The sequence below is a fragment of the Purpureocillium lilacinum genome (genome assembly GCF_023168085.1).
Source record: "Purpureocillium lilacinum CBS 284.36 DNA, scaffold_5, whole genome shotgun sequence".
Taxonomy (NCBI): Eukaryota; Fungi; Ascomycota; class Sordariomycetes; order Hypocreales; family Ophiocordycipitaceae; genus Purpureocillium; species Purpureocillium lilacinum.
Window position 1 is genome coordinate 625739 of NW_027072115.1, and position 23015 is coordinate 648753.

At 57.1% G+C, this 23015-nt stretch overlaps 7 protein-coding genes and 1 non-coding gene across 8 annotated transcripts; 3 read left to right on the forward strand and 5 right to left on the reverse strand.

The window, feature by feature from the left end:
- Window positions 1-2469: 2469 nt before the first annotated feature.
- Window positions 2470-2589, reverse strand: PLICBS_r0013. The gene has a single exon (XR_010602344.1). It is a non-coding gene; the product is annotated as a 5S ribosomal RNA (ribosomal RNA).
- Window positions 2590-3184: 595 nt separating this feature from the next.
- On the forward strand, window positions 3185-5107 carry PLICBS_006789 (uncharacterized protein; the record flags this gene model as incomplete). Its single annotated transcript, XM_018320167.2, has 1 exon — window positions 3185-5107. One exon carries the CDS (start codon window positions 3185-3187, stop codon window positions 5105-5107), a length of 1923 nt encoding a protein of 640 aa, XP_018180064.1.
- A 522-nt stretch (window positions 5108-5629) lies between these two features.
- PLICBS_006790 (uncharacterized protein) lies at window positions 5630-6508 on the reverse strand (the record flags this gene model as incomplete). The annotated part of the gene is made up of 1 exon (XM_018320168.2): window positions 5630-6508. One exon carries the CDS (start codon window positions 6506-6508, stop codon window positions 5630-5632), a length of 879 nt encoding a protein of 292 aa, XP_018180065.1.
- A 1510-nt stretch (window positions 6509-8018) lies between these two features.
- Window positions 8019-9138, reverse strand: PLICBS_006791 (uncharacterized protein; the record flags this gene model as incomplete). The annotated part of the gene is made up of 2 exons (XM_018320169.2): window positions 8019-8446; window positions 8514-9138. 2 exons carry the CDS (start codon window positions 9136-9138, stop codon window positions 8019-8021), a joined length of 1053 nt encoding a protein of 350 aa, XP_018180066.2.
- Window positions 9139-10188: 1050 nt separating this feature from the next.
- On the reverse strand, window positions 10189-11112 carry PLICBS_006792 (uncharacterized protein; the record flags this gene model as incomplete). Its single annotated transcript, XM_018320170.2, has 2 exons — window positions 10189-10910; window positions 10974-11112. 2 exons carry the CDS (start codon window positions 11110-11112, stop codon window positions 10189-10191), a joined length of 861 nt encoding a protein of 286 aa, XP_018180067.2.
- A 2419-nt stretch (window positions 11113-13531) lies between these two features.
- Window positions 13532-15199, forward strand: PLICBS_006793 (uncharacterized protein; the record flags this gene model as incomplete). Its single annotated transcript, XM_065601052.1, has 1 exon — window positions 13532-15199. One exon carries the CDS (start codon window positions 13532-13534, stop codon window positions 15197-15199), a length of 1668 nt encoding a protein of 555 aa, XP_065457124.1.
- A 1584-nt stretch (window positions 15200-16783) lies between these two features.
- On the reverse strand, window positions 16784-18728 carry PLICBS_006794 (uncharacterized protein; the record flags this gene model as incomplete). The annotated part of the gene is made up of 3 exons (XM_018320172.2): window positions 16784-17005; window positions 17061-18197; window positions 18282-18728. The coding sequence occupies 3 exons, from the start codon at window positions 18726-18728 to the stop codon at window positions 16784-16786; spliced, it is 1806 nt and encodes a 601-aa protein (XP_018180069.2).
- Window positions 18729-20611: 1883 nt separating this feature from the next.
- On the forward strand, window positions 20612-22618 carry PLICBS_006795 (uncharacterized protein; the record flags this gene model as incomplete). The annotated part of the gene is made up of 3 exons (XM_018320173.2): window positions 20612-21342; window positions 21396-21666; window positions 21716-22618. 3 exons carry the CDS (start codon window positions 20612-20614, stop codon window positions 22616-22618), a joined length of 1905 nt encoding a protein of 634 aa, XP_018180070.2.
- Window positions 22619-23015: the final 397 nt, after the last annotated feature.

Here is a 23015-nt window from a genome sequence, read left to right on the forward strand (position 1 = left end):
ACGGCATTGAAAATGACCGGCAGATAGTCTTGGACGGCCTATTGGGCCAGCGGAAGCCTCAAGGGCAGCAGGTCCAGCGCCTTCGTCTTGATGGCAGAGAAGATAGTCTCAGCTCTGCCCCCAGGGTCGGCGGACGGCCCCCCCCCTCCCGGTTTGGCACGAAAGAAGCACCCAGAGTAATAACGACTGGACATGACAGCGTCAAGAGTTCTCATGCGCGCGGCATTCCAGTCGGTTTCCCAGTATTGTCCAGTCACGGGTCGGTATCAGCCGCTAGGGTGAAGGGTCCGGAGCCGCGCCTTTAATGTAGGGACCAACGTGTCGTCGCGGTCTGTCGCAGTCCGACCAGACAACATTGAACAGCAGCAAAATAGCGACATGGCCCGACCGAGGCTTCCGCCGTTGCCACGTCGCTGTCGGCCCTTGGAACGGCATCTCTGTCAATGACTTTCTCACACACCCCCCAAAGAGCCTTCTTCCTCCCAGTTTGCCGGGACAAACTGCAGCGACTCTCGCTACGTGGCAGCCGGTTGCAATGGACAATGCCGGCGAAATAGTAGTTCGCCAAGTTCATGCTGGCGACGGCGACGGCGCCGACATCGTCGTCGAGTTCAACGGTCAGCGAATGGACGTTTAGATTTTCCCTTCTCTCTCAAGACCTGGTCAGGTGCAACAATCCCTCGAGGATCGCCTCATCGATCTCTTGGCCCGCGCCACGTCACCCGACACCGACGATGACGAATACGAAGACATCGTCGATGAAGTGCTTGAGACAATACTTGATGCAGGGTCACATATCTTCAGCGAAGCCGCACCTACGCCCTCGACTGATGGTATCGATTTACACTCTCTTGTCTTCCCGCCAACTCACGTGTTCCGATTAGAAACAGTGGATGACAACGCTACCATTGTGCGAATCGATCCCGAAGAAGAATACACGTCATCCTTCCTTGACCGCGACGAAGATGGCTCTTTTAAAGAGGACTTCTATCCTAATACTACCTTACCGGTGCATTCGACCAGTAAGATAATTATCCAGGAACTATACGTACAAGGCGCAGGTTATACCGCCGCCTTAGTCTAAGTTAATAGCATAAGAATGTTCTACAAGGTCCACATAGGTGCCACTAGGTTCATGGATTCTAGTATTAGCCGCGAACTTATATCCTTGCAGACCATTTAAAATATCTAGCCGTCAGCCCTCGACAACTAGGTTCGTACTCCGCAACTTATGGGCTACGCTCGGCAACATGACACAGGCCGTATCGTCGGGTTCCTCATGCAATGGGTGCCTGGACAGCATCTCGGGGACTACGACATCTCAAGCATATCGAGGGAAAGAAGGCAGAAATGGGCATCGCAGGTCTGTGAGGCAGTCGAATTAATGCATTCAAAGGGGCTCATCTGGGGCGATGGGAAAGCAAGCAACATCATTATGGATGAAGAAGACGATGCTTGGCTGATTGACTTCGGTGGTGGCTTTACTGAGGGTTGGATAGATGCACCCTTGGAAAACTCTGTGGAGGGAGACAAATAAGCAGTGAGAAGCATCCTTGCCTTCTTAGACCTGGCTGGGATAGGCAAATGATTATATTTAGTAGATAGTGACATTGCCCACTTCCGTAATGGCACATTTCCCGTCCATTCAGCTTCAGAGTCGAGCAAAAGAGTGCGACCGTCCTCTGTTGTCCATCCACGACAAAGAGAACATGCAACGATTGTGGAAGACGGACTCGATGATAAAATGCCTTATTGTACGTTGTGACGACGCTTCTTACGAGGGCCTTGTGAGACTCCTGACATGCCTATAAGCCTCAGACTACCATAGAGTGTCCGCTTTTGACCGGTACCTGCGTTTTCACTTTCGGTTCTCTAATAACTGCCGTCTTTTGCCCACGATGTGCCACAACACAAAGATTATCCACCGTTGTAGGCGACATACCACCCGCGATATATCGTACTCCCGGATCGCCCTGAATATTGTGAGGCGCGTAGCCTGTGCGGATCAAGCTGAGCCACCATGTCTGGCTCAGGCTGTCGCTTGCTATGCGTTTTGTTCTGGCCACCTCAAAAGCGTAAGACAACTGTGCATTAGATTTGGTGTAGTGGGTTAACAGAGGCGCCCGCCGGCCTGCCCGCTGACCAAGTAACACTCGGCGCGTATACCCGCTTGACTCGGTTGCGCCAAAGCCTCTCGCAAGGGCACACGGCGATGTCTCAGAACTGTGCTGTTCCGCCTGGCACCAACATTTCAGCCATGTTGGCGGGCCAAATGAATGTCCTTCAGCCGAGAATCAGGCGTGCGTGCCTACGACCCTTTGACTGCCCTACTGTCATCCACCAGGTCGCATAAGGGGTCGCAGGTTGGGGGCCGACCGCGCAACGACACTTCAATCCCACCAGTACAGCAAAAGTGCAGAGCGCCTCAACTTCACGCGATCATGAAATGAGAGCAAAAAGATTGCAAAAAACATACAACAGCCGGTGTTCGCTGGTCGTCACCGACCCAACTACTAATCTGCCCCTTACCAGCTTAACTATGGGAGAGCGGACGGGATCCCGTGCTTTCTAGTAGGTATGGTCGTATGTACTAGCAGACAACTAAAACTAGCTTATATCCACCAAGCCACGACGCGTCCGGTCGGCGCCGTCTGCGCTCGTCGCCGAAGGTCTCTCTCCAACCGCTGCAAGCACGAGGTCCACTCCCTTTTGACCCAGACCAGACCCATCCTTGACGGCCCAGGCAGCGACAATTATATCTCTGTTCCCAAGTCTCGCGCTCTGACTTGAGCGTCTTGGACCAAAGATGCTCGGCCTTCCGGGGTGCTCGGGGCATCCGAACGGTGTCCCTTTATTTCAAGGCAGCAGGGAGCCCAACGTATTCCAGCTAGATCAGGCCCTCCCATACTCGTAATTCTGCGGTTGACAGCTTGATTGCGTGTGCCAAACTCCTACTTTTAGTGCATGCGGAGTCGTCAGCAAGACTTTAGCCTGTCGCTGCGGCCCACAACCCGCTCGTTCAACGTTGCTGCCTTCCGTCGCCCGATTATTACCACAAAGGGATGGAGCCATAATTACATGCCAAATCATTTAAGACTGATGAGGAAGATGTTTGATGTCATGATAACACCTCGCTTGGAATCTACGGTCGGAATATTTACGACTAGCTTGGCAACCGTCCGCAATGCATCACCATGGCTCAGAACTGGAGAAGACGGACAGTCGACCGTTTGAACGAAAAGGCACGACCAAAGATGACACGGTCTTCGAGTTCCCGAAGCCCACGGAATTGGCTGGCTCCATTCCTCTCAGGACCATCGTATCCAACTACATTTCCGCACCGAATCAGCGCATTGTACCTGCGCAACAACTGTACATGATCCTGGGCAGATTACGATGCCTCCTCCATGCCATTGAGCGCTATAACGAAGGCGTCGTCACACGGCCGCCAATGTTCTTGCAGTATTGGCGGCCGCGAACGTTGGAACAGCTGTCTGGGTTTGGCTTCCAGGCCAGAGACGATGGGCCGCTGTCGATTGTCGGGTTGCGCGAGCTCATTCAGGAGCTCGAGGCTCTCTACGACGACGAAATAGGCAGTGCCCGTCGGTTCATCGAGGGTGGGTTGATAACCTTTGAGGGCCTAGGCGAGTTGTATCAGCCTGGAACAACTTTCCAAACGACTACCGCTTTAGGCGGAGCGGCAGCGGCTCTTCTCGTTACCGACTATTATTACGAAGAACATCGGGCCCTCCTCGGCATGCAAAAGACTTTCCACGTTAGCATGCAGTTCGTGGCATCAATGGGAGACCACTTCACGTTGGTCAGCTTCACGGAAGTCCTCAGCAGCTGGACCGGCGTTCGCGCTCGGCCTCTTTCCAGCCTTGCGTACTTACCCGTCGATCCGGTCACACACCAGGATCTCCAGAATCGGGGAGAGATGTACGCGCGGTACGGCGTTGGCGGTGCCAAGTTTCTGGCATACGCGCCACACACGTTCTTCATCCACAAGACAAGCTCATTCGGTGGCCAGAGCAACAGCACACTTGCCAAGCCCCGCAGCAGCCAGTTGCCATCAGGGGGCCGAATCATGATAGACGTGGCTCGCGCCTCCAATATGGGCTACCAAGCAGCCACGGGCGCCGACGAACCGACTCTTGCCTTGTCCAATGTCACTGGACTGCACAAGCGATGGCAGAACCGCAAAACAACGAAGAGTGCACCAGTTCCAGACACTTTGAGTATTTGGGACACCGTGCCGTCCGAAATGGCTTTGTATTGTTGGCCTGCGCTGGCTGGCTTCAGTTTCACCGCCAAAGCCTGGGGCCAGGTCCTCGTCGAGGGTCTCGAGACTGTCATATTCCGGGATGAAGCGTTTGAGAATCTCGTCCTCGCCGAGGAGCGGAAGCAGCTAATTCGCGCATTGGTTCGCTTCGGAGCCAGCTCAGGAGTGGACGATCTCGTGGGTGGAAAGTCCGGGAGCAGCATATTTCTACTACATGGACCTCCTGGAGTGGGAAAGACTCTGACAGCCGAGGCAATTGCTGAACTCCTCCATCTGCCCCTCTACATTGTCACAATGGGAGAACTCGGAGCGACAGCACAAAGCTTGGAACATCGCCTTGGCGAAGTGTTGGAACTGTGTTCCGAATGGAATGCCCTCGTGCTGCTGGATGAGGCAGACATCTTTGTCGAGAAACGGACGAGCTCGGACCTGACCCGCAACGCCATGGTCTGCGTCATGTTGCGACTTTTGGAGTACCACCCTGGCATCTTGTTCCTCACAACAAATCGGGTGCGAGCGCTGGATCCCGCTGTCGAGAGTCGAGTGACGGTTGCACTACGCTACGAACCGCTGTCCTTCAACGCACGCGTGCAGATCTGGGAGACACTGTTGGGGCGCACTTCTTTACCCCGGGGCACTGACGTCGATGTCGCGAAGCTGGGCGAGTATGTGATGAACGGAAGAGAGATAAAGAACGTTGTGCGACTTTCGGTGGCGCTCGCAACGGAGCGTCTTTCGGAGGCTCTCACGCAACAGATCTTGGAGGAGACATTGCGGACGACATTCTTGGGTCGACAGGAGATGATCGAGGCCTGCGTCGATTAAACCGTATCTAAACCTCTACCATGCTTGTACTTTTCTGGGACTGCGATCGCCAGTATGGCAAAATTTGCACCCTGTCTTATGCTCTGCCAACTGTATGCCACAGACCCCACCAATACCAAGCGCCAAGGCTGCCGAAAGAGGCACCATTGCGTCGTCGAAAGCCGTGATGCCTCCAGTTGCTGGCGCAGCCCGTGGGCCTGGGAAATGCCTTGCGCGATGGCTCTCCGCTGCCGCCGCGTTAAACATCCTGATAGTTAGAAAATGGAAAGTGAACATAGATTTGCATCGCTGCATATGCTCTCAGTAGAGAACGGAATAGTCGGGTCAACTATTAGCGAGGCTGTAGTTCTATGAGGTGGATGTAGGTGTTGGAACGAGCCATGAGGGAGAAGAGCAGCGATACTAGGCATATCCACCAAGAGTCTCAAGGCATACTTCGATAGTAGCTCTCCCCTCTTCAAAGTCTGACCCCTTACCTTCCTAGTCCATATTCCTTTCCCCTGACAGACTAGGCATATAGCCTTACCGGCAAATGCGTTGTCCCTCGTACATGTAACATGTCGGCCCTGTATACCATTGGCGCTGAGGAGGCTTGGTCTCCTCGAGCTTTGCCAGCGTCCACTCCGGATCATTCTCGCATGCGTTGTCGTTCTTCCTGATGCCCTGGGGAAGGCACCCGTCATTCGAATCCGAGTCTCCCGGGGCAACGCGATCCAGAAGACAAGCTCTTTCGTTCGGATATTGCTCCATGCGCCTGATCCTGCTGTTCAGAGGATAGAAAGGATGCGAAAAGCCGGCACAGTACTTGATCGTTCCGACCAAGAACTCGTTGGTGACATCAAACCTGTAGGAACAAGAACTTCGCAGGAACTGCCTATCGCCTCGTTGCAATGTATGCCTGCCCTCATTGTCCTCATGATGAATGAGACAGTCGATCGTGCCACTGAACGGAGTGTCTGGGTTTTTGCGAACATCATCTCGGTTGAAGAGGGCACAGTAATTCTCGGTGCCACAGACGCGGTGATAGTTTTTGATGATTCCGTTGTTCGGGTCGCATTGAGCTTTCGTGCAGGTGACATCAGGTCGGCGCCAAGGCTCCAGCGGCATACAACCGAGCCGCTTATCGCGCTCCGTGAGGCAAGGGTCCAACAGTCGCCAGGCTCGACCCCGATCCAGATAGCACGCCGCTCGGCTGTCGTATGCCTTGTCGTTGTCGGGGTACAGCGCTTCTCCGTTTGTGTCCCTAACGTACGCTTCGCAGTATAGTTGACTGCCGCACCTCGCCTCGGGCGCGTTGTGCTCGGCGCAACCGTACGTATCCGTCGAATTGAGCCACATAAGCCCCTGTCCGACGGCGCCAGTGGCTCCGAGCGCCAGGAGAAGTGCTCCTTGTCCCAGCATGGCTTGCGCGTGGCGGAGACGCGGGCAGGGGGCGTCACTTGTGGTGACTTGAGTTGGACAGAAAAGTAGAACGCCTGATCCAAGTCAGTCCAATGTGGATGAGACAGTAATGTTTCAGAGAAGGAGAGGTGCATCGAACGTATGGATCTTTATACCAGTGGTTTGTATAGCGGACGATGTAGATGCCACCAGGGACCGACGCGGTAGTCGATCGTCTTGCACTATGGTAGCTTTCTGGAGCCAAGAGCTGAAGAAGCAGAAACAGCCGATGGCAAGTCATGCAACCGAATGATCAGAGTCTGCGCATAAGGTATGACGTGCCGTCGTTGTGCTACATAGTTGCCAAGGCCAATATTTTGGTCTCCTTTGACATGGGTGCGAGCTGGCGTCTCTCACACGTGAGCTTCGCATGGTCGGGCCAAGCAATGTTGAATTGCCCGTCAATGGAAGAGCCTAGGCGACCATCTGAATATATACTCGTCGTCGTATCGCTCGAAAACCGGTATGGTAGGGACCCGTTTCGTGTCCAACGGATCAGGGCAGTACCGTCCGCCGCCTCCGTGTCGTTTTAGCCGCTCGCGCTCGGTAGACTTGGCCATTTGGTGGTCGTCTTCACGCAGTATTTACTTTGCCATGCGTTGATCGTACGATGTGGGAGCCGCAGGGGCCTGGATTGTCGTGAGATAAAGCCCTATTTAGCTGTCAATGCTTCGGTGCCAAGCTGTGCCTAGAACGGACCTCGGTGCGAGCCGCAGCCAGGCCCTGCAAGACCAGCTCGTCGAAGCAATGCGAAGGCTGCTGCGATCGATGACCGCCGGGCGCTGTAGACATGGTAGGAGATCGGATCGCGTTCAATACAGCTCTGTTGGCTCCGGTCATCTGCTCGTAGAGCTGTAAACACTGAAGGTGGGTTAGGGATTTGGTGGCAGCCAGACCTTTCAGAGGGCTTCGGTAGTACGTGCTGGGGGCGTCTGAACACCATGGCCATGCGGTAAAGCCTCGACAAACGGGCAGCCCTTTGACATGGTCATGTTGTGTCAACGGTGTTGGCTGGGGCCAAGCGCACGCGCACTGCACGTGGTTAGTGGAAGTCTCCAGCCACTCTCAGTGAGCGACTGCTCGGTAATGGGACGGTAGGGGCAGCTGGATGTCTGCCAAGACGCTGTCAACTCTACTGTAACAGGCATCGAATGCCCTCTGCACGCATGTCAAGAAGTCAGGTCAGTGCCGCGGATGTTGTCAATCTTGATTACATGTACCCCTTGCTATCTCAAACATTGGCCGTGCCATTGACGGCAACAAATCCTTAACGCCTCGCTACCTGCGGAATCTCCCCAGCCAGAGCGTCCTTTCCGAGTGTCGACGGATCCCTGTTCCAAACTTACGGGAGGCACCTCGTCCCCAGATCTGCCATGTTCATGATATCCCGCCGTCTGTTCCCGTTTCGCCGGTGCCCTGGCCTCACCACGACCCCCTCCGAAAACTCTTAGTGTTCCGCATCCTACCCGGGTCACACACGTTCATGAGCCCCCGCGCAACCTCCGACCCTTCCGTCATACCTCTTCTTCCGGTCGAAGCAGAGTATGCAAAGGCCCTTAAAAGCCGCCAGCTTCTGGTTGAGGTAGGCGGGCACGGCGTCTGGAACCAGCGGCTTCAGGTTCTTGCCGCACTCGTGGCGGACGCCAGTAAGCTGAGCTGACTGCAAATGCGAGAGATTGTGTATGTCGCTGATGAGCTCACTGATGCTGAGCGACTGCAGCTTGACGACGTTCAACGTCGGCTGCTTGGTGTTGATCATCGTAAACCACTTTCGGACCAACTCTGGCTTCTCCAGAGGGCAGCTGCAGTTTCCCGGAACCATGCAGGCCGCCATGGTGAACCTGTTGATACGCTCAATCATGGCCGCGTTGATCTGTGCGCGGGCTTCTTCGACCGCCACTAGACATTGAAGCTGTCAGCACTGTCACTGCACAGATCCACTCAACGAACACTCATAGGCACGTACCAATAAGCTCATACGCAATCTTGTCGACGCCCGGCAGAGCGCTCATCAGGCCACCCCACGAACCGCCATGGCAGAACATAAGCCAGCGGCTCAGGAGGGCGAAACCAGGCTTGTGCCCCAAAATATGGGCCGCCATGAGACCTGCCAGGATCTGAGCCGGGTCGCGAGATCTCTTAAGCTCGCAGAACCACTGGTTCGACGGAAAGGCCAGTCTGGTGATCAAGTCGTACTTGTCCGCGGCCTTGGCCACCCCAAGCAGGTTCTTCCCGCTGCCGGGGTATCTGCCAGCGTCGACTGTGCAATGGACTAATTTGCACAGTGTCCCAAGGGCGAGTGGGTCGTCCTCCGGGAGTTCGATTTCGATGGGCTCGTTGGAACCCTGGTTGAGATAGAGGGCATGACCCTCCGCGAACTCGGGGCGGAACATGGCTGCGAAGACGCGTGACGAGTTCTTGAGGACGACCGCCAGGACCTGGATCTTGACGCGTTCTCTACCCACAACGAGAACCACGTCGCCTCCAGGAGCGGCAACGATGTCCTCGATGGGTGGGATCTGGGGGATAGGAGCTGTGGGAGGAACGGCGACGCCGCCACTGCCCGGAGCGTTCGCAGGTGCCGATGCCATTGTTGGACGCTCACGGTGATGAACGATGGTGGATGATGATGGTGGTGATGGGCAGAGGGTGGTGGGCAGAGGTGACAAGGAGAGGTGATGAGGACGCCCGAAGAGAGGTAGGTGGGAGGGTCAAGGTCTAGGTGCGAAAGCTGTTGACACGTCGGACTCGCTTGAGCAGCTCATTACGGGAGCCACGCACCTGTCGCCAGCTGCGTGGTGCAAACGGAGGAGGCCACACTGCCCCTGACACATGCGCTCAGGATCTCCCGCTGCCATCTTCAGGAGCCACAACCAACGGATACCCGGCCTAGATAGACACGAAAGCCGCCGGTGAGCACATCAACAGCTTCCAGAGCACGCCGTAGCTCAACTCGAATGCCTCTATACTGGCAGCTCTACGACGCGAGACCTATTGACGGCATCCCCAGTATCGAGACGCCTATCTCGTGATCCTTTGGCCCCCTGGGGTCAACTTACAGCCCTAGCCGGTGAGGCTCTGCTGCCTTGTCGGGCCGTCCAACCACATGGCGCACGCCCTCCCGAAACGGCAACACGGCGGGTGGCGGGAGCGCAGCAGCAAACGGAATCTGACCGAAACTAAGGTGGGCCAGCCGACATCAGACGCTTAGATGAACGTCGAAGGGACTAATGTAGCCGCCAATACAGTATAGTTGCCTTGCGGCCTTGTCTTACAATGTTTGTGCGGCAATGTACCGGCTGGGTATGTTGGTGATGCTAGGCGCTGCTGTGATGGACGCCGCCATATCACAACAGTGCTATTGCCTTACTACGCGAATGCAAGTAAGAGACTCGGAAACACAGCTTTGATGCTAAACGCCTTTGCGACGAACCTGCCCTAGCGATAGTCTACTGTCGGCGAAATATACAGCTGCCAACGTACATACCGGATGCAGTGGCCATCCCTCGCCATCTTCAAGGAGACCACCCGCGGCAACATGCATATGCACTAAGTCACTGACGGAGCCCCGGGCACGGGAGAGACCCGTGAAAAGAACCCCCAAGCTTCAGCCAATCAGGGATCCCCGAAATTCCACCTCCCTAGATGAGCTGCCACATGGCCAGCATCCGCCGCAGGGCGACAAACAGGAGCAGCACAACCACCGTCCACAACAGATACCGTAGCGCTACATTGTACATCTGGTTTCTGTTCCTGCGGCGGGAGCGCGTCACAAAGTCCGAATTGTCGTTGACATTTGGAAACGAGCATCCCTTCGGCACTGGCTCGCCGAGGAACTCGCACAGAGGCCCCCATCCGTCCGTGACGCGGTACTCGAGGAGGCGCTCCTTTGGTACCAGGCTGCGCACTTCTGCATAGTGTCGACGGAACACGTCCTTGCCTCGAGCCGGAAAATCGCCCTCGAAGAACGTATCAAAGAACTTCTTTAGCATCGGGTAGTACATGCCGGCGGCCCAGTCGAAGCGCGAGAGCCAACGCAGCTCCGGGTCGGTGACTCGCCAGTAGACCGTCTTCATGGTGGATGCGTGCCACGAGTCGACATCGCGGTTCGTGAGCACCACTTTCGCCTCGGGATACGCCTCGATGAGCTCGCGCGCGAACGCAATGGCCGGCCAGTCGCACACGGCCTGCGCGTTTCCCAGCAGCTGGTCCCAGTCGTCACGCGTAAACTTGGCGCCCTGGCCGTCGTACTTGGCGCACAGGGCGTCCATCCACATGAGGGCGTCGGGCGGGTTCTCGATGGAGCAGTTCATCATGTGGTAGGTGTCGACGTAGCCGAGCTGCTTCATGGCGGCGCGCATGGCTGCGAGGTGTTAGTTGTCAGCTAGGGTATCGCAGGAAAGTCCCGGCAAGAGGGGGCACTAACAGGCGGTGCCAGTGCGACCGAGGCCAAGGATCAGGACCTTCATGGGCACGGTGCGCCCAGTCTTGCGACGGTTGATGTCGGTGTCGCCTGTGAAGACGTCGGTGAACGGACGGGGCTTGTAGGTGGACGAGTAGGCCATGGCTGCGGTAGATATAGGTCGAGGACGAAGAGGAAATAGAAGCAAGAAATGCAGATTCGGACAAGAAATGGGTATCGAATGCTCAAGTAATAGAAGGCTGCGCGCGAGAAGAACGAGTGACGAGCGGGAGGGGAAGGAGCTGGGCAGGTCTTCACTGAAGATTCTTGTCCCCAATGGCTTGGGCTGATTCAAGCTAAACGAGAGACGAAGCGTGATATGGATAAAATGGCAAAGACGCAGACTAAGTGGCCATGACACGAGTGAACGACAGTCCGTCTCTTTAAACAAGCAAGCTGCCTCCATCGAACCAGCAGGAAACGGGCGATGGCCCAGGAGGGCGGTGGACAAGGAAGGCGTGTTACGGGCACCATGGGGGGGTGCACCCGCGCGGGTCCTTGCGGGCTGTGGCTATGCCTCCTGAATCGAGTTTTCATCATCCCCTTGGCCATGGGCTTCTTTCTCGTCGTGGGTCTGCTGAAGCAATGCATGCAAATTGACTTGTGCGACGTCGATGCTGCTGTGGGCATTGTGGGCGACTGGACATGCGCAACAAACACCAAACGCCGGACTTGAAACACACGCGGCCAGGTTGCAGGTACAGGTACAGGTACAGGTACAGTGACATACCACAAGTTCATTCACACCCATCGACGCCCTTGCCTCTCTGTTCTGCCCAATAATGCCGCTTCTAGTTCTCCAGCGCCGTCATCAAAACCAGCTTCGCGGCCAAGCGGTGCCATCCCTGGGAGTTGGCGTCCAGGGACCGTAGTGGCCGGTCCACAGTCCACATCACCGCAGCCACAAGCCCACGACCGTCCGTCCATCGGAGTCGAACAAATGTGGCGCCGCCGGAGCTGGACCCATCATCCATGTCCTCTGCCGTATCCACCTTCCGTTGCGCTGGGCCTTTGGCAGCTCGTCTGCCCCTGAACATCACTTGCGTTACCCATCACTTGTTCCCACCTGCCGCACTGGTTCGCACTCGCGGGGCTCTTTGCCCTCGATCGCCCGCCTATCCATGCCCGCTGGGATTTGGCACCTGCGGGCCCTCGCTACCACCTGGCGAAAATAACCTTGTTTCCGTACTGTGTTTGCTTGCAGCGAGCATCACTCGGCCGGGAAGCTCGTACGGGTATGTCGCAGATGAGCATTGTGGTCGTGGCTGACACGAGGCGCAGAGAGCCTCCCGTCTGGTGGCTTGATCCAGTCACCCTCCGCCAAAGATCATTTTTTGATCCCCCATGCGTCGCCTCGCCCTTGCTCCGCTCCGTACATCTACGAGTGTTCGCTGTACCCGACCACCGCACATGCTGATCGCCAAAGCACCCCCGGAGCCGCCAAGACTGATAATCGGCTCGTCGGCGAGCGACCGGTGCCGACGTGACGCCACGCCCGCGCGGCCGCCCGTCGCACGCTGCAAGTCAGAATGTAGTTCCACGCGAAATAATTTCTGCTCGACGAGAAAGGGGTTCTTGGCATGTTGACGTATGCCGGGCGGGCTGCAAAAGAGGCGTCGACCTGCCGCGAACTGCTTCGCGGCAGACAACGCTCGAACCGCGACGGGATGTGGCGGACGAGCGGCCGACGACGCGCGTTGCCCCGCTGGGGCATCGGCCGGCTGGTACAGCTGCCGCCAAGTGCCGGATCTGGCTGACGTTGGATGGAGTAGAGAACAAATATATCGGGAATACTCGTATGTTGGAAGAAGAAGTGGAGGGAAGCCGTCAGAGAGGACGCGACTCGCTTGAGGTGACCTCCGAACTCGTCCAGCGTTGCAGTGTCAAACGTCTTGACGAAAGCCGCTGATGAGGATGCGCACTGCAGCAGCCTCCCCGGACGTGGACCTTGGTGTGTTGCCCCACCACCCCATCCTGTCTTTTCACGATCCAGTTGCCGCCTCTACGCCCACACCCTCTAACCATTCCACTTGCGTAGACAGTGGACGCCTGGTCTGGTGACGGTCATCAGGGCACCAATACAGACACGGCTGGTCCTAGGCCAACCACAGACTGCACGTCGTGATAACTTCTTGGATGGTTGATACGTTGCCATAGGTAACATTTCCTGCACATACACGGACTACCCAAGATGGGTTTTGGTTGGCTCTATGTGAGTTTGTCTCGCCATGCTGCAGCTGCGTCGGTCAACCAACAGGCACTGTATCCAAAAGGCACCAGATCAGACTTCTCTGGCCAACGGAGCCTGGCCTCCGACTGGAGTTGCCTTCGAATAACTGACCAACAGGTCAGACGGGTAATCCTCGTATCACAGTCCCTATCTGCTGGTTTCGGATAGCCCATGGCGTCCATTGCGAGGCTTGCTCAAGCTTCCTCCCTCCACTCATGTTCACCAGTTTCCAGGCTCACAAGCCCTGCGCATCGACAACGAACAGACGACACCACCGGCAACCAACAAAATCATGGACGAGCATGGACATTATCCCTGGGTCAGCGGGCCTTCACCGCCCTCGGACTACGATTTTGAGGGTGTAGACCCCCTAGTTCACAAGTACGGCGATGACCCTTTCGTCAAGGCGGCAGAGGACGCCCAAGCCGTGCAACAGCTACTTGACGATGGTGCGGGCGTCAGTGCCGAAGGCGTACTTGCTGCGGCTGAGGGCGGGTACATGGACTCGCTCGAGGTCATTTTCGAGACAGGTATATCGCCAAACATTAGGTCGGCCACGGCCTGCGCCCCTGATGCTGGAGTTCGGATGGGCTGGGAGGTGCGGGATGTTGCCGTTTCGTTTCGCGACGTGCTTTTCTATGACGAGTGGCAGGAATGGTATCCCCTGCAGGCTGCGGCACGAACGACCCGGATGCCGGTGACCCAGAATGGTATTGAGCGGCAGATTGGTGTAATGCGTCTCCTGCTCAAAAAGGGCGCGGACCCGTACGCTGTCTATCGGGAGCCTCTGTGGCGCCAAAGTCCGTATCCCTATCCAGGCGAGGCATATGACGAACAGGTAGACCCTCCTTGGGAAGACAAATACGCCGAGGCTCCGCCAGTCCAGGGACGGGCGTACGGGACTCGAAGCGTTATACATTCCCTTTTTGAAGATGGAGGCCAGTTGCTGCCGTTCTTCGACAAAGACTTCCCTCTCGCCCTGGAACTCCGTGATGGTCAGGGGCGGACCATTCTTCAATCGTGCTGCCGAAGCGCATTGGGCGCAGACGCATTGGTAGGAGTGTTTCTCAGGGACATTGAACCGAACAGATACAATCGCAAGGTCTTTGCATCAATCGACGATACCAATGACTCCATGTTTCACGCCCTGCGGCTTCGTGGCGCTGATTTGCTTGCCGTGGACAACAACGGGAAACATATACTTCACCACCTCCTTGATGCAAACAGGCCTTGGTCATTCGGTAACAGGCCACCAGTAATCCGCAATGCCTTTCGCTACGTCCTTGCCAATCTTACCAAACTAGTCAACAAGCCTGATCGGCACGGAACGCATCCCCTTCACTCCGCCCTCCAGCTATGGCGTCGCCATCCGTACTTCAGCGACGCGGACGACGAAGCCGGCCTCGAGTCCATCATCCAGCAGCTCCTCGCGGCGGGTGCCGATCCACTCGCCAGAGACGGCAGAGGCAACACGGTACTGCACTACTTGGCAGTCAACGGCCTCGCTGAGCAACTCCACGGAGACACGACCCGGCGCACGTTTCGATACTTCCTCAGCCTAGGCGTAAATGTAAACACGCGCAATGCTGCGGGACGCACGGCAATCGAGTTGTTGCTCGACGATGACGGGAGCATGGCAGTGTTCCGCGCCTCGAACTATCTTAGCACGTCACTGTACGGGCAGCTGCCGAGCAGGAAAGATGTGGACGCAGAGGTGCTTGAAGTATTTGATCGAGCCGGGACGAGATGGACGGAGTCTGGTGGCGATGGCGCGACGTTGCTACATATAGTGGCGCGGCATCCTACGAACTTTACTGCGGCGACATCCAGGGCCGTGTACCTGGTGGAGAAGGGCGTGAGTGCACTGGCTAAAGACTCGGAAGGGAGGACAGCCGTAGATGTTGCAGAAAAGCATTCAGCAACGGAGGTGTTGGATGTGCTGCGCCCCCAATCGCTGTAAATGGGAGAATCATATACTTTGTCTCATGGCTTTGGACACTTAGCTGCTACCATGCACCTAAGAAATGATCCCTCAGCATGGGTTTCCAACAACATGACGTGTACGTGGATATTGTTCGGTCTCACGCTCGGGTTTGCAATACTGCACAAACAGTATTGCTAGTAAGTACAGTCCAGACTCCAACGTATGAAGCCTGAGCGCATCCGCTCCACCTAAAAATTACCGCTGAACATGGAGGATACTGCGACAATTTCAGTGGCAAGATCAGAACCTGTGAAGCAGTCCGTAGCCCAGGCCCACGAACCGGTCGAGATGCAGATGTTACTCTGTGGATGTCAAATTCTCAACCGCCATTGCCTCCAGAGTCCAGTCCGAGCTTGCGTATGCCTCTTTGCCGGGGATCCGCTCGGGGCTTGGCACACCGGGTTCGGCTCCGCGCCGGCACCGCGCCGCGCGTGCATGTGTGACCATGTTGGGCCAGAAGCGTCAAATCCAAGCTTCTCACTGAGTTTACTCAGATTCATTGCTCGCAAGCTGCCCTCTATCTATCACCCTTGCTTTGCACATACTACCACAGCGACCCACGCCCAGGCGGCGTCGCCTCAAGTGCTTAACCTCACCTTGCTGTGGTATCACACACCCCTCCAGCCCACCAACCGACCATCTAACATTGAACTCGAGTCAACAGATCGGGGGCAAAGAAACAGCCTGCTCAGCGTCCGATAGATTGTCCCGTTTATGCGCAGCCCGTTTAGGAAGTCCCATTTCGACCAAAAAAATACCCCGAGACCTACACAATCGCCCCTTTAGGGTTCACGCTGTAACAGCCACCGCACGGGATGGGAAGTTTGTTCAACACCTCATGCTTCGCGCGCGTGAAACATCCTCTCGACTGCCGCGCGACTCTACATTTTACCTGCTGCTGCGTGTTTGCTCTGTCGGCTACACCGCAAGGGGGGGGTGGGGGTGGCCCTATTGCAGGCCGAGACAGCACGTCGTCTAACGGCGTTGCAGGACTGGACCTCTCTTCTCATCTACCCATGCCATCTACTCAGCCGTGCCTGTACGCGTAACCGCCGAGCCGGCAGACCCGTTCCAGTATTTCCCTTCTAATTCACGCCCAATCTCTTCAATTCATCCGCGCGTAGTCCACCGTCCGTTCAAGTATCGAATTGATCGTCGCGCGACGTGCCTGTCCGGGAGAAAAGGCCACACGCCCCCCCGCTCCACATGTGCCCACCCCAGCGATGCTCTTCTTGAAACGCGCCATGAACAAAGGTCAATCAATGCCACAATGCAGCAGGACGCTGCGTTGCAGCTTCCCAGATGGTCAAAGTGACACCTACTCGAACGGTGCTGCATCGTGCCCATCACCTAGGGAAGCTTGTGAAGCCTCATCTCGGTGCATGTGGCGGCCGAAAGTAGGCATGCGAGGATCTGGCCCTTCCCTGTTGCAATGCAAGCTCCGTCTTTCGTATTGTGCATCCGTCGTCTAATCAACCTATCTACGCCAACAAGACGCTCTAAACACACAGCACCCAGCCCGATCCAATCTATGGCCTCGCGCGCCAGGGTATCCAAACATCACACAGCCTCGGACGAAGACCTCCGTCCGTCCGTAGATAGCTTCTTGTAGAGCACCGTCTTGCGGCCGAGATCGGATCGCCTCCAGACCTGCATCGCCGGCCGCGCCAGGACGCATATCCCCACGAAGGCCATGCCCACGACGACCCCTGCACCCAAGGCCACAGTCTCGCGCGTGTACGCAATATTATCAGTCGGCTCCGGCTTCGGGACTTCGTAATCCTGCATGTGCGTCAGCTTCGGCTTGTCTTTGTGTAACCACTCGGGTCGTACTCACCACCGTCACATTGCCGGCATCCAGCACCTTGCTCGTCCCCAGCGCATTGCCCTTACTGTCCAGTGCTACGGCCCGCAGATACTGAGGATGGTCCGCATCGAGCACGAAGTCCGTCTCGAAGCCATCTTTGGCGGTTGTTTCGATGACCTGCCAGTCAGACGCGTCGCCGCCGTTCTCGTCATCGGCCTCGCCTTGCAGCACCCAGTCGGCCACTTCAGTCGCACCGTTCCAGCTCGCGTACACCCGCCACACACCAGCATCATCCTGCGCGACAGCCAGGTCCGGAGTCGTCGTCGGAAATCCCTTCCAGGCAAACTTGACCACGCGGTAAGATTGCACGTCGCCTGTGCCAAAGCGGCTCTGTGAGCCGTAGTGCACATCACAAAGGGGCGTGCCATCGTGGGTAAATTCGGTCCACACGGCTGTGAAGCCGAATCCTACGACAACGTTGCCTCCTGGGAGCGTCTGCGTCGAGCCCTGTGACTCGGCGGGGATATGCTGCGGGTTGCGATACTCCGCGACGAGGCGTACTGTCCGCGCTTCTTGGTCCACCTTGATGCGCATTCCCCGCGGCCTCGACGCATCGGAAAGCTTCCCAAGGTCACTGTTGTCAAACAGTGTAATCTCTGTGTAGTCGAGGTCCCATGTTGCGTCGTGCTGGTAGCGAAAGTTGGTCGCCTTACCACCCGACAGGTCCTTGAACATGTTCTTCTTGCCGCCCAACGTCCACAATACGTCTCCTGTCCGGCCGTCAATGTACGCCAGGTTACTCATGTAGCGACTCGAAATGAGGTAGTTGCCCTTGCGGTCCTTGTCGATGCTGTTGATGTGGAACCAGTCGAAAGGCGCGCCGCCCGGTTCGCCCTCGCCGCCGATGCCGCGGTACGTGTCGGAAATGTTGAAATGCTCCGCGGCGCGCCATTGGAACACGACGTTGCCCGTTTCAATGTCCATCTCCTGGATTAGGCAGTCCCAAATGGGGCCCTTCTTCTTTCCCATTGATGAAAGGTCATGTTCACGCACTTCGTAGACCGTCATGAGGGCCGTACCCCTGTCCGTCAAGCGAAAGTCGTGCAGGTCGCCTTGGAGGTTGTTGCCCGCTTTGATAGTGTGTCGAAGTGTATACGTCTCGTCGAGCTATGCCATTGTTAGAGGACCTGGGTCCAATGCGATGCCTCGTTCACAGCCATGAAACGAATGCGATTCGGCTTGTGCACACACCATGTAGTAGGTGCCGGCACCATGCCCACCCACGGCATCGTTGCCTGCCCAAAACGTAAGGTAGTTGTGGCCCTTGTATCGCTGCACCATGAGATTGTAGATCTGTTTGCCCTCCCAGCCGGACGTCCAGACGAGGTGACCACCCTCGTCGAGTATGGTCATCTGCGCATTTCTCGCAGCCTCGACATACCCGCGAGGGGTCAGGAAGGTATAGAGATCGCTCTCGCAGCGGTTGTCCCGCAAGAGGAAGTTCGGTCGTGGGGCGACGATCGGCGTCGACTTGAACGTCTGGACGGGGTATTTTCCGAACGTCTCGTTGTCAAACTCGGCGCTGTCGGTGAAGACGGGCTGTTCTGCGCTTACACAGCCCGCCAGCAATAGAGAAAGCGGGAGCAGCAAGTGCTGTATCGCGATGGCGGCGCTGGAGATGCTACATGACGGCTGCATGCTGGATGAGTCGGGACAAGACGGTCAACGCTCAGAGGAATTGAAAACAGCTATAGATATAAATGAATGGGACACCGTTCTGCAGCGAGTGTCAATCGCAGGAAAGTAAAGAAACGGGAGGCTCAGACGCTCTTGCTCTAGAGTCGGGCCCTCACCCGATGCCTCTTGCTGCGATTACACGTTGAAACAGGCCAGCATCGGGGCAGAGTGGCACGCGAGCACTAAACCAGCTCGTCGTGACGCGCCGAGTCCCCCGACGCCTGCAATTGATTGCGCGGCCAGAAGTCACTGCCTACAGTCGTCTGCTTCATGCGCCAGGATGTTTCTGAAATGCGGCGGCTAAAAGAGCTTCACCCGACCGCGTGTTCCCGAGGCCGACTTACACGCTTGGCAGGACTGGCTTTGCCTGCCGCTGGAGCGGTCCCCCAATGCTGCGGATGGGCTCACTGAAAAGTGCGAAACAGTGCTGGCCTGGACCTAGACCTTGCCCCTGGGCTTCGGCATTGCTTCGTACACCCCCCTCCACCAGACATCACGGTGGGCCGGTCTCTGGCCCACGATGCAACGTAATCGCATGTGGCCCATCGGGGAGCCAAACGCTCAAACCCTTCGTTCCGAAGCCGCCCGCCGTGCAAGCGAGTAGACGATCGGTATCGACGCGTGCCCAGACGCCTAGCAAAAAGGCGGTGCGGATCAAACAAGGAAACGAAGCCATCTTCGCCACGTCGGGTAGGTTAGCAGCTCTCGGCACCAGCCGCTGGTGATCCTGCGACGGCAGGCGGGTTTCCGTAACGAATCGAGCAGCTGAGGAACCCAACGAAGGCAAAAGTTCTACTGCGGTTCAAACCAAGCCATGATTTTACGAGACGCCTGTGGCTAATGCCTCTCACGCCTGTCGAACCTCGCGTGCCCGCAGTACGAAATAGACGCACAACAGAATCGGCTGCCACAGGAGATCCCATAAACAGAGACGCAATGCGATACCAGGGCTTTCAATTTAGCTACAGCGTCTCACAAACTGGTCGCCGTCTATTGAAGTTGGCTTCCTCACCCACTCCCCCCTCCCAAGCTGGGTGTAAGTCGTCGACAAGCCCCTGCTCCATCTTCGGAATTCCAGCTGCTGTTCCTGGGCTTGTACCGGTACCTGCACCTTGGGGGGTGCCGCTGGCCAGGGGGCCCACACACGCCGGCTCTTGGCGGTATGGGGAGCGATGCCCCGATTCATATCAATTGGCGTGGCCTCTCGTCTGCTTGCCGGCCCGTCGGCCGACACAGGACGACGTACGTCACCACCACTACTCAAGTGCTTTTCTTTACTTTCGTCTTTGGCTGCCGATTCCGCGCTGTTGGCGTACGTTCTTTGCTTTGTAATTTGTTGCCGGTGGCTCAGCTCTGAGTCTGGGAAGGGAGCCTCTTACAAGTTACAACTTACACCCGCGGCTCTGGCTCCGGCTCCGACGCAGTCTTTGGCATACGCAACACTCTCCGACGCGTGACTCGTGCGCTTCCTTTTCAAGTACTCACCCTCCTCGACGCATATCTTACAGTCCGTACTGATTGCAGTTAGAGAGCGGTCTTGGCGGCTGCCGGGAGCCGAACACGCCGCGCAAGCGTCAACACGACGCACGACACCAACGCCAGTCGTTAGATCCGACAGAGGACGGCATCACCAACCCACCGCTCGTTTCACACGCCTTGCGTTCCGTTGCGAATTACTCTTCGGCTTTGGCTCGCTCTTGCCTCTATTCCCACATTCCGCTACAGGCTCCTTCCTCGCAACCTTTCATGCACCGATATAGCGAGGAGACGCCCACCCCCTTGCGACACGCCTCCTCCTTCTTGCCGGCGGCCCCCTCGGTCGGTCGCCCCCACTCTCTTTCACGATGCCGCCGTCGTCGCCGCCCGCCTCGTCGTCAGCCTCCAAGCACCACGCACACGCGCGGTCCTTCAGCAATGACTACTCGGCCGGCCAAGCCCCGGAGGCGCGTCGCCATCGTCGCGGACGGACGCTCAACCTGACGGCTCGCGAGATGAATCCGCAACAGCTCCTCGGACAGGCAGTCTCTCCTGGCGGCACGCTTACCCTTACAACCACCACCATGGCCGGCCCGTCCTCACGCCTGTCCGATATCGCATCACCGGCTTCGCTACGACCTACTCCCGATCCTGAGTCTCGTCCATCCACGCCAACTTCCCAGCTGTCAGTTCTCAAGCCCCCCGCCGCTGGTCCCGTGTCGTGGTCTAGCCTCCCGCGCAAAGACCAGCTCGCCATCCTCTTCCTCGCCAGACTCGTCGACTTCCTGCAGGTCGCCTCGCTGCAGGCCTACGTCTTCTACCAGCTCAAAGCGCTGGACCCAAGCGGCAATGCCTCCGACGCGCGCATCTCGCAGCAGGCAGGCATCCTGCAGGGCTGCTTCACCGGGGCGCAGGTCGCCACCGCGATGCTCTGGGGCAAGGCCGCCGATGCAGGCTGGTGCGGCCGGAAGAGGGTTCTTGTCATTGGGCTGGCCGGCACGGCGCTTTCGTGTCTGGGCTACGGCTTTGCGACGACGTTTTTTTGGGCGGCGTTTTGGAGAGCCTTTGGCGGTGCTGTCAATGGCACAGTGGGCATCATGTAAGTCGACTCAAAGCCACACGCCAACACAGCCTGCTAAGAGTCAATCGCAGTCGCACCATGGTGGCGGAGATTACCAAGGAGAAAAGGTACCAGTCAAGGGCGTTCCTCATCCTGCCCATGAGCTTCAACGTCGCGGGCATTTTCGGCCCCATCTTGGGCGGCGTGCTGGCCGATCCTATGAAGACGATGCCGGGGCTCTTTGGCGAAGGCGCCGTCTTTGGCTTCCAGTGGATTCACAGCTATCCGTATGCTCTACCGAGCCTTGTCAACTTCGTCTTTTTGACGATATGCACCGCCATTGTCTTTTTGTTCTTGGAAGAGGTAAGCATTGAACATTATAGTTGGTGAACAGCCCTAACACCACGGTCAGACGTCGAAAGAGAGAAGAGGCAAGTTTGACTACGGCCTCCACCTTGGAGACCGCGTCAAGCAAGTGGCCTTTGGTATCAAGCCTACGAACAACGGGTACACCCATCTGTCTGCCGAGGGCGAGGACATTCCGCTCAATCCCGTCCACGAACCAGCTGTCAAGGCGCAGCGGCTGCCATTTCGGCGGCTGTGGACGCGCAACGTCGTCTTTACCCTCATTACCGGCGCCTTTTACGACTTTCATCTGGGCGCCTTTGGCAATATTTGGTCCTTGTTCCTGTCTACGCCGAGGTACGCCACACCCGAGGCGACTGAGAGGCGGCGCGATCTGCCGCTGCTTTTCACTGGCGGCCTTGGTATGCCAGCGTCGACTGTCGGCTTCGCGACATCCTTTCTGGGTATCCTGGGCATGCTACTGCAGGTCACGCTTTATCCACCGATCCAGGCCCGACTGGGCACAATTCGCTCGTTCCGCTACTTCCTGTTCCTCTTCCCGGTCGCTTATTTCGTCGCGCCGTACCTGTCTATCCTGCCATCGTCAACGGCGCCACCCGAACCCGCGGGAGGGGGCTTCATCTGGATTGGCATCATTCTCGTGCTGCTCCTGCAGGTTACGGCGCGCACGTTTACCCTCCCCGCGAGCATCATCCTGCTCAACAACTGCAGCCCGCATCCCAGCGTGTTGGGCACGATCCACGGCCTCGGTCAGAGCGTGTCGGCCGGCTTCCGGACCGTCGGGCCCGTCGTCGGCGGGTGGTGGTACGGGTATGGGCTCGACATTGGCATGGTGGCCTGGGGATGGTGGGGGGTCGCGGCCATGTCTGCGTTTGCGTGCGCATCGGCGATGGGAATGTACGAGGGCTCCGGGCACGAGGTGTTTCTGGATGGCGAGGAGGAAGAATAGGGCCCTTGATGGCCTTGGTGAGCATGGACGTTTGAGTATAGACGCAAAAGCATTGAGTCCTGGCGGCATAGCGTCGGGATGCCAGGCCGGAGTAGTTGGATTCAAAATGGCTTTATTAACCTTTCAGAACGGGAGACGTTTGTTTGTGCGCTGCAGAAATGAACGCTGCAAAGTCTCTTTTCGTGTTTTTTACGTTCAGAGTCACTGCAAGTCGGTGTTTGCGCCCATGCGCTACACCAAAGCTGCACGACTCTGCACCGCGAACCCTCTTTGACAGCGACACTGAACACCACACAGCAGGCCGTTATTCAGAAGTCTAGAAAAGGCACAGGGACCGCAGTGCCGCCACGAGGATATAATCTCGACGTTCGTCGCTCTCGCTTTTCACTTTCGTCAA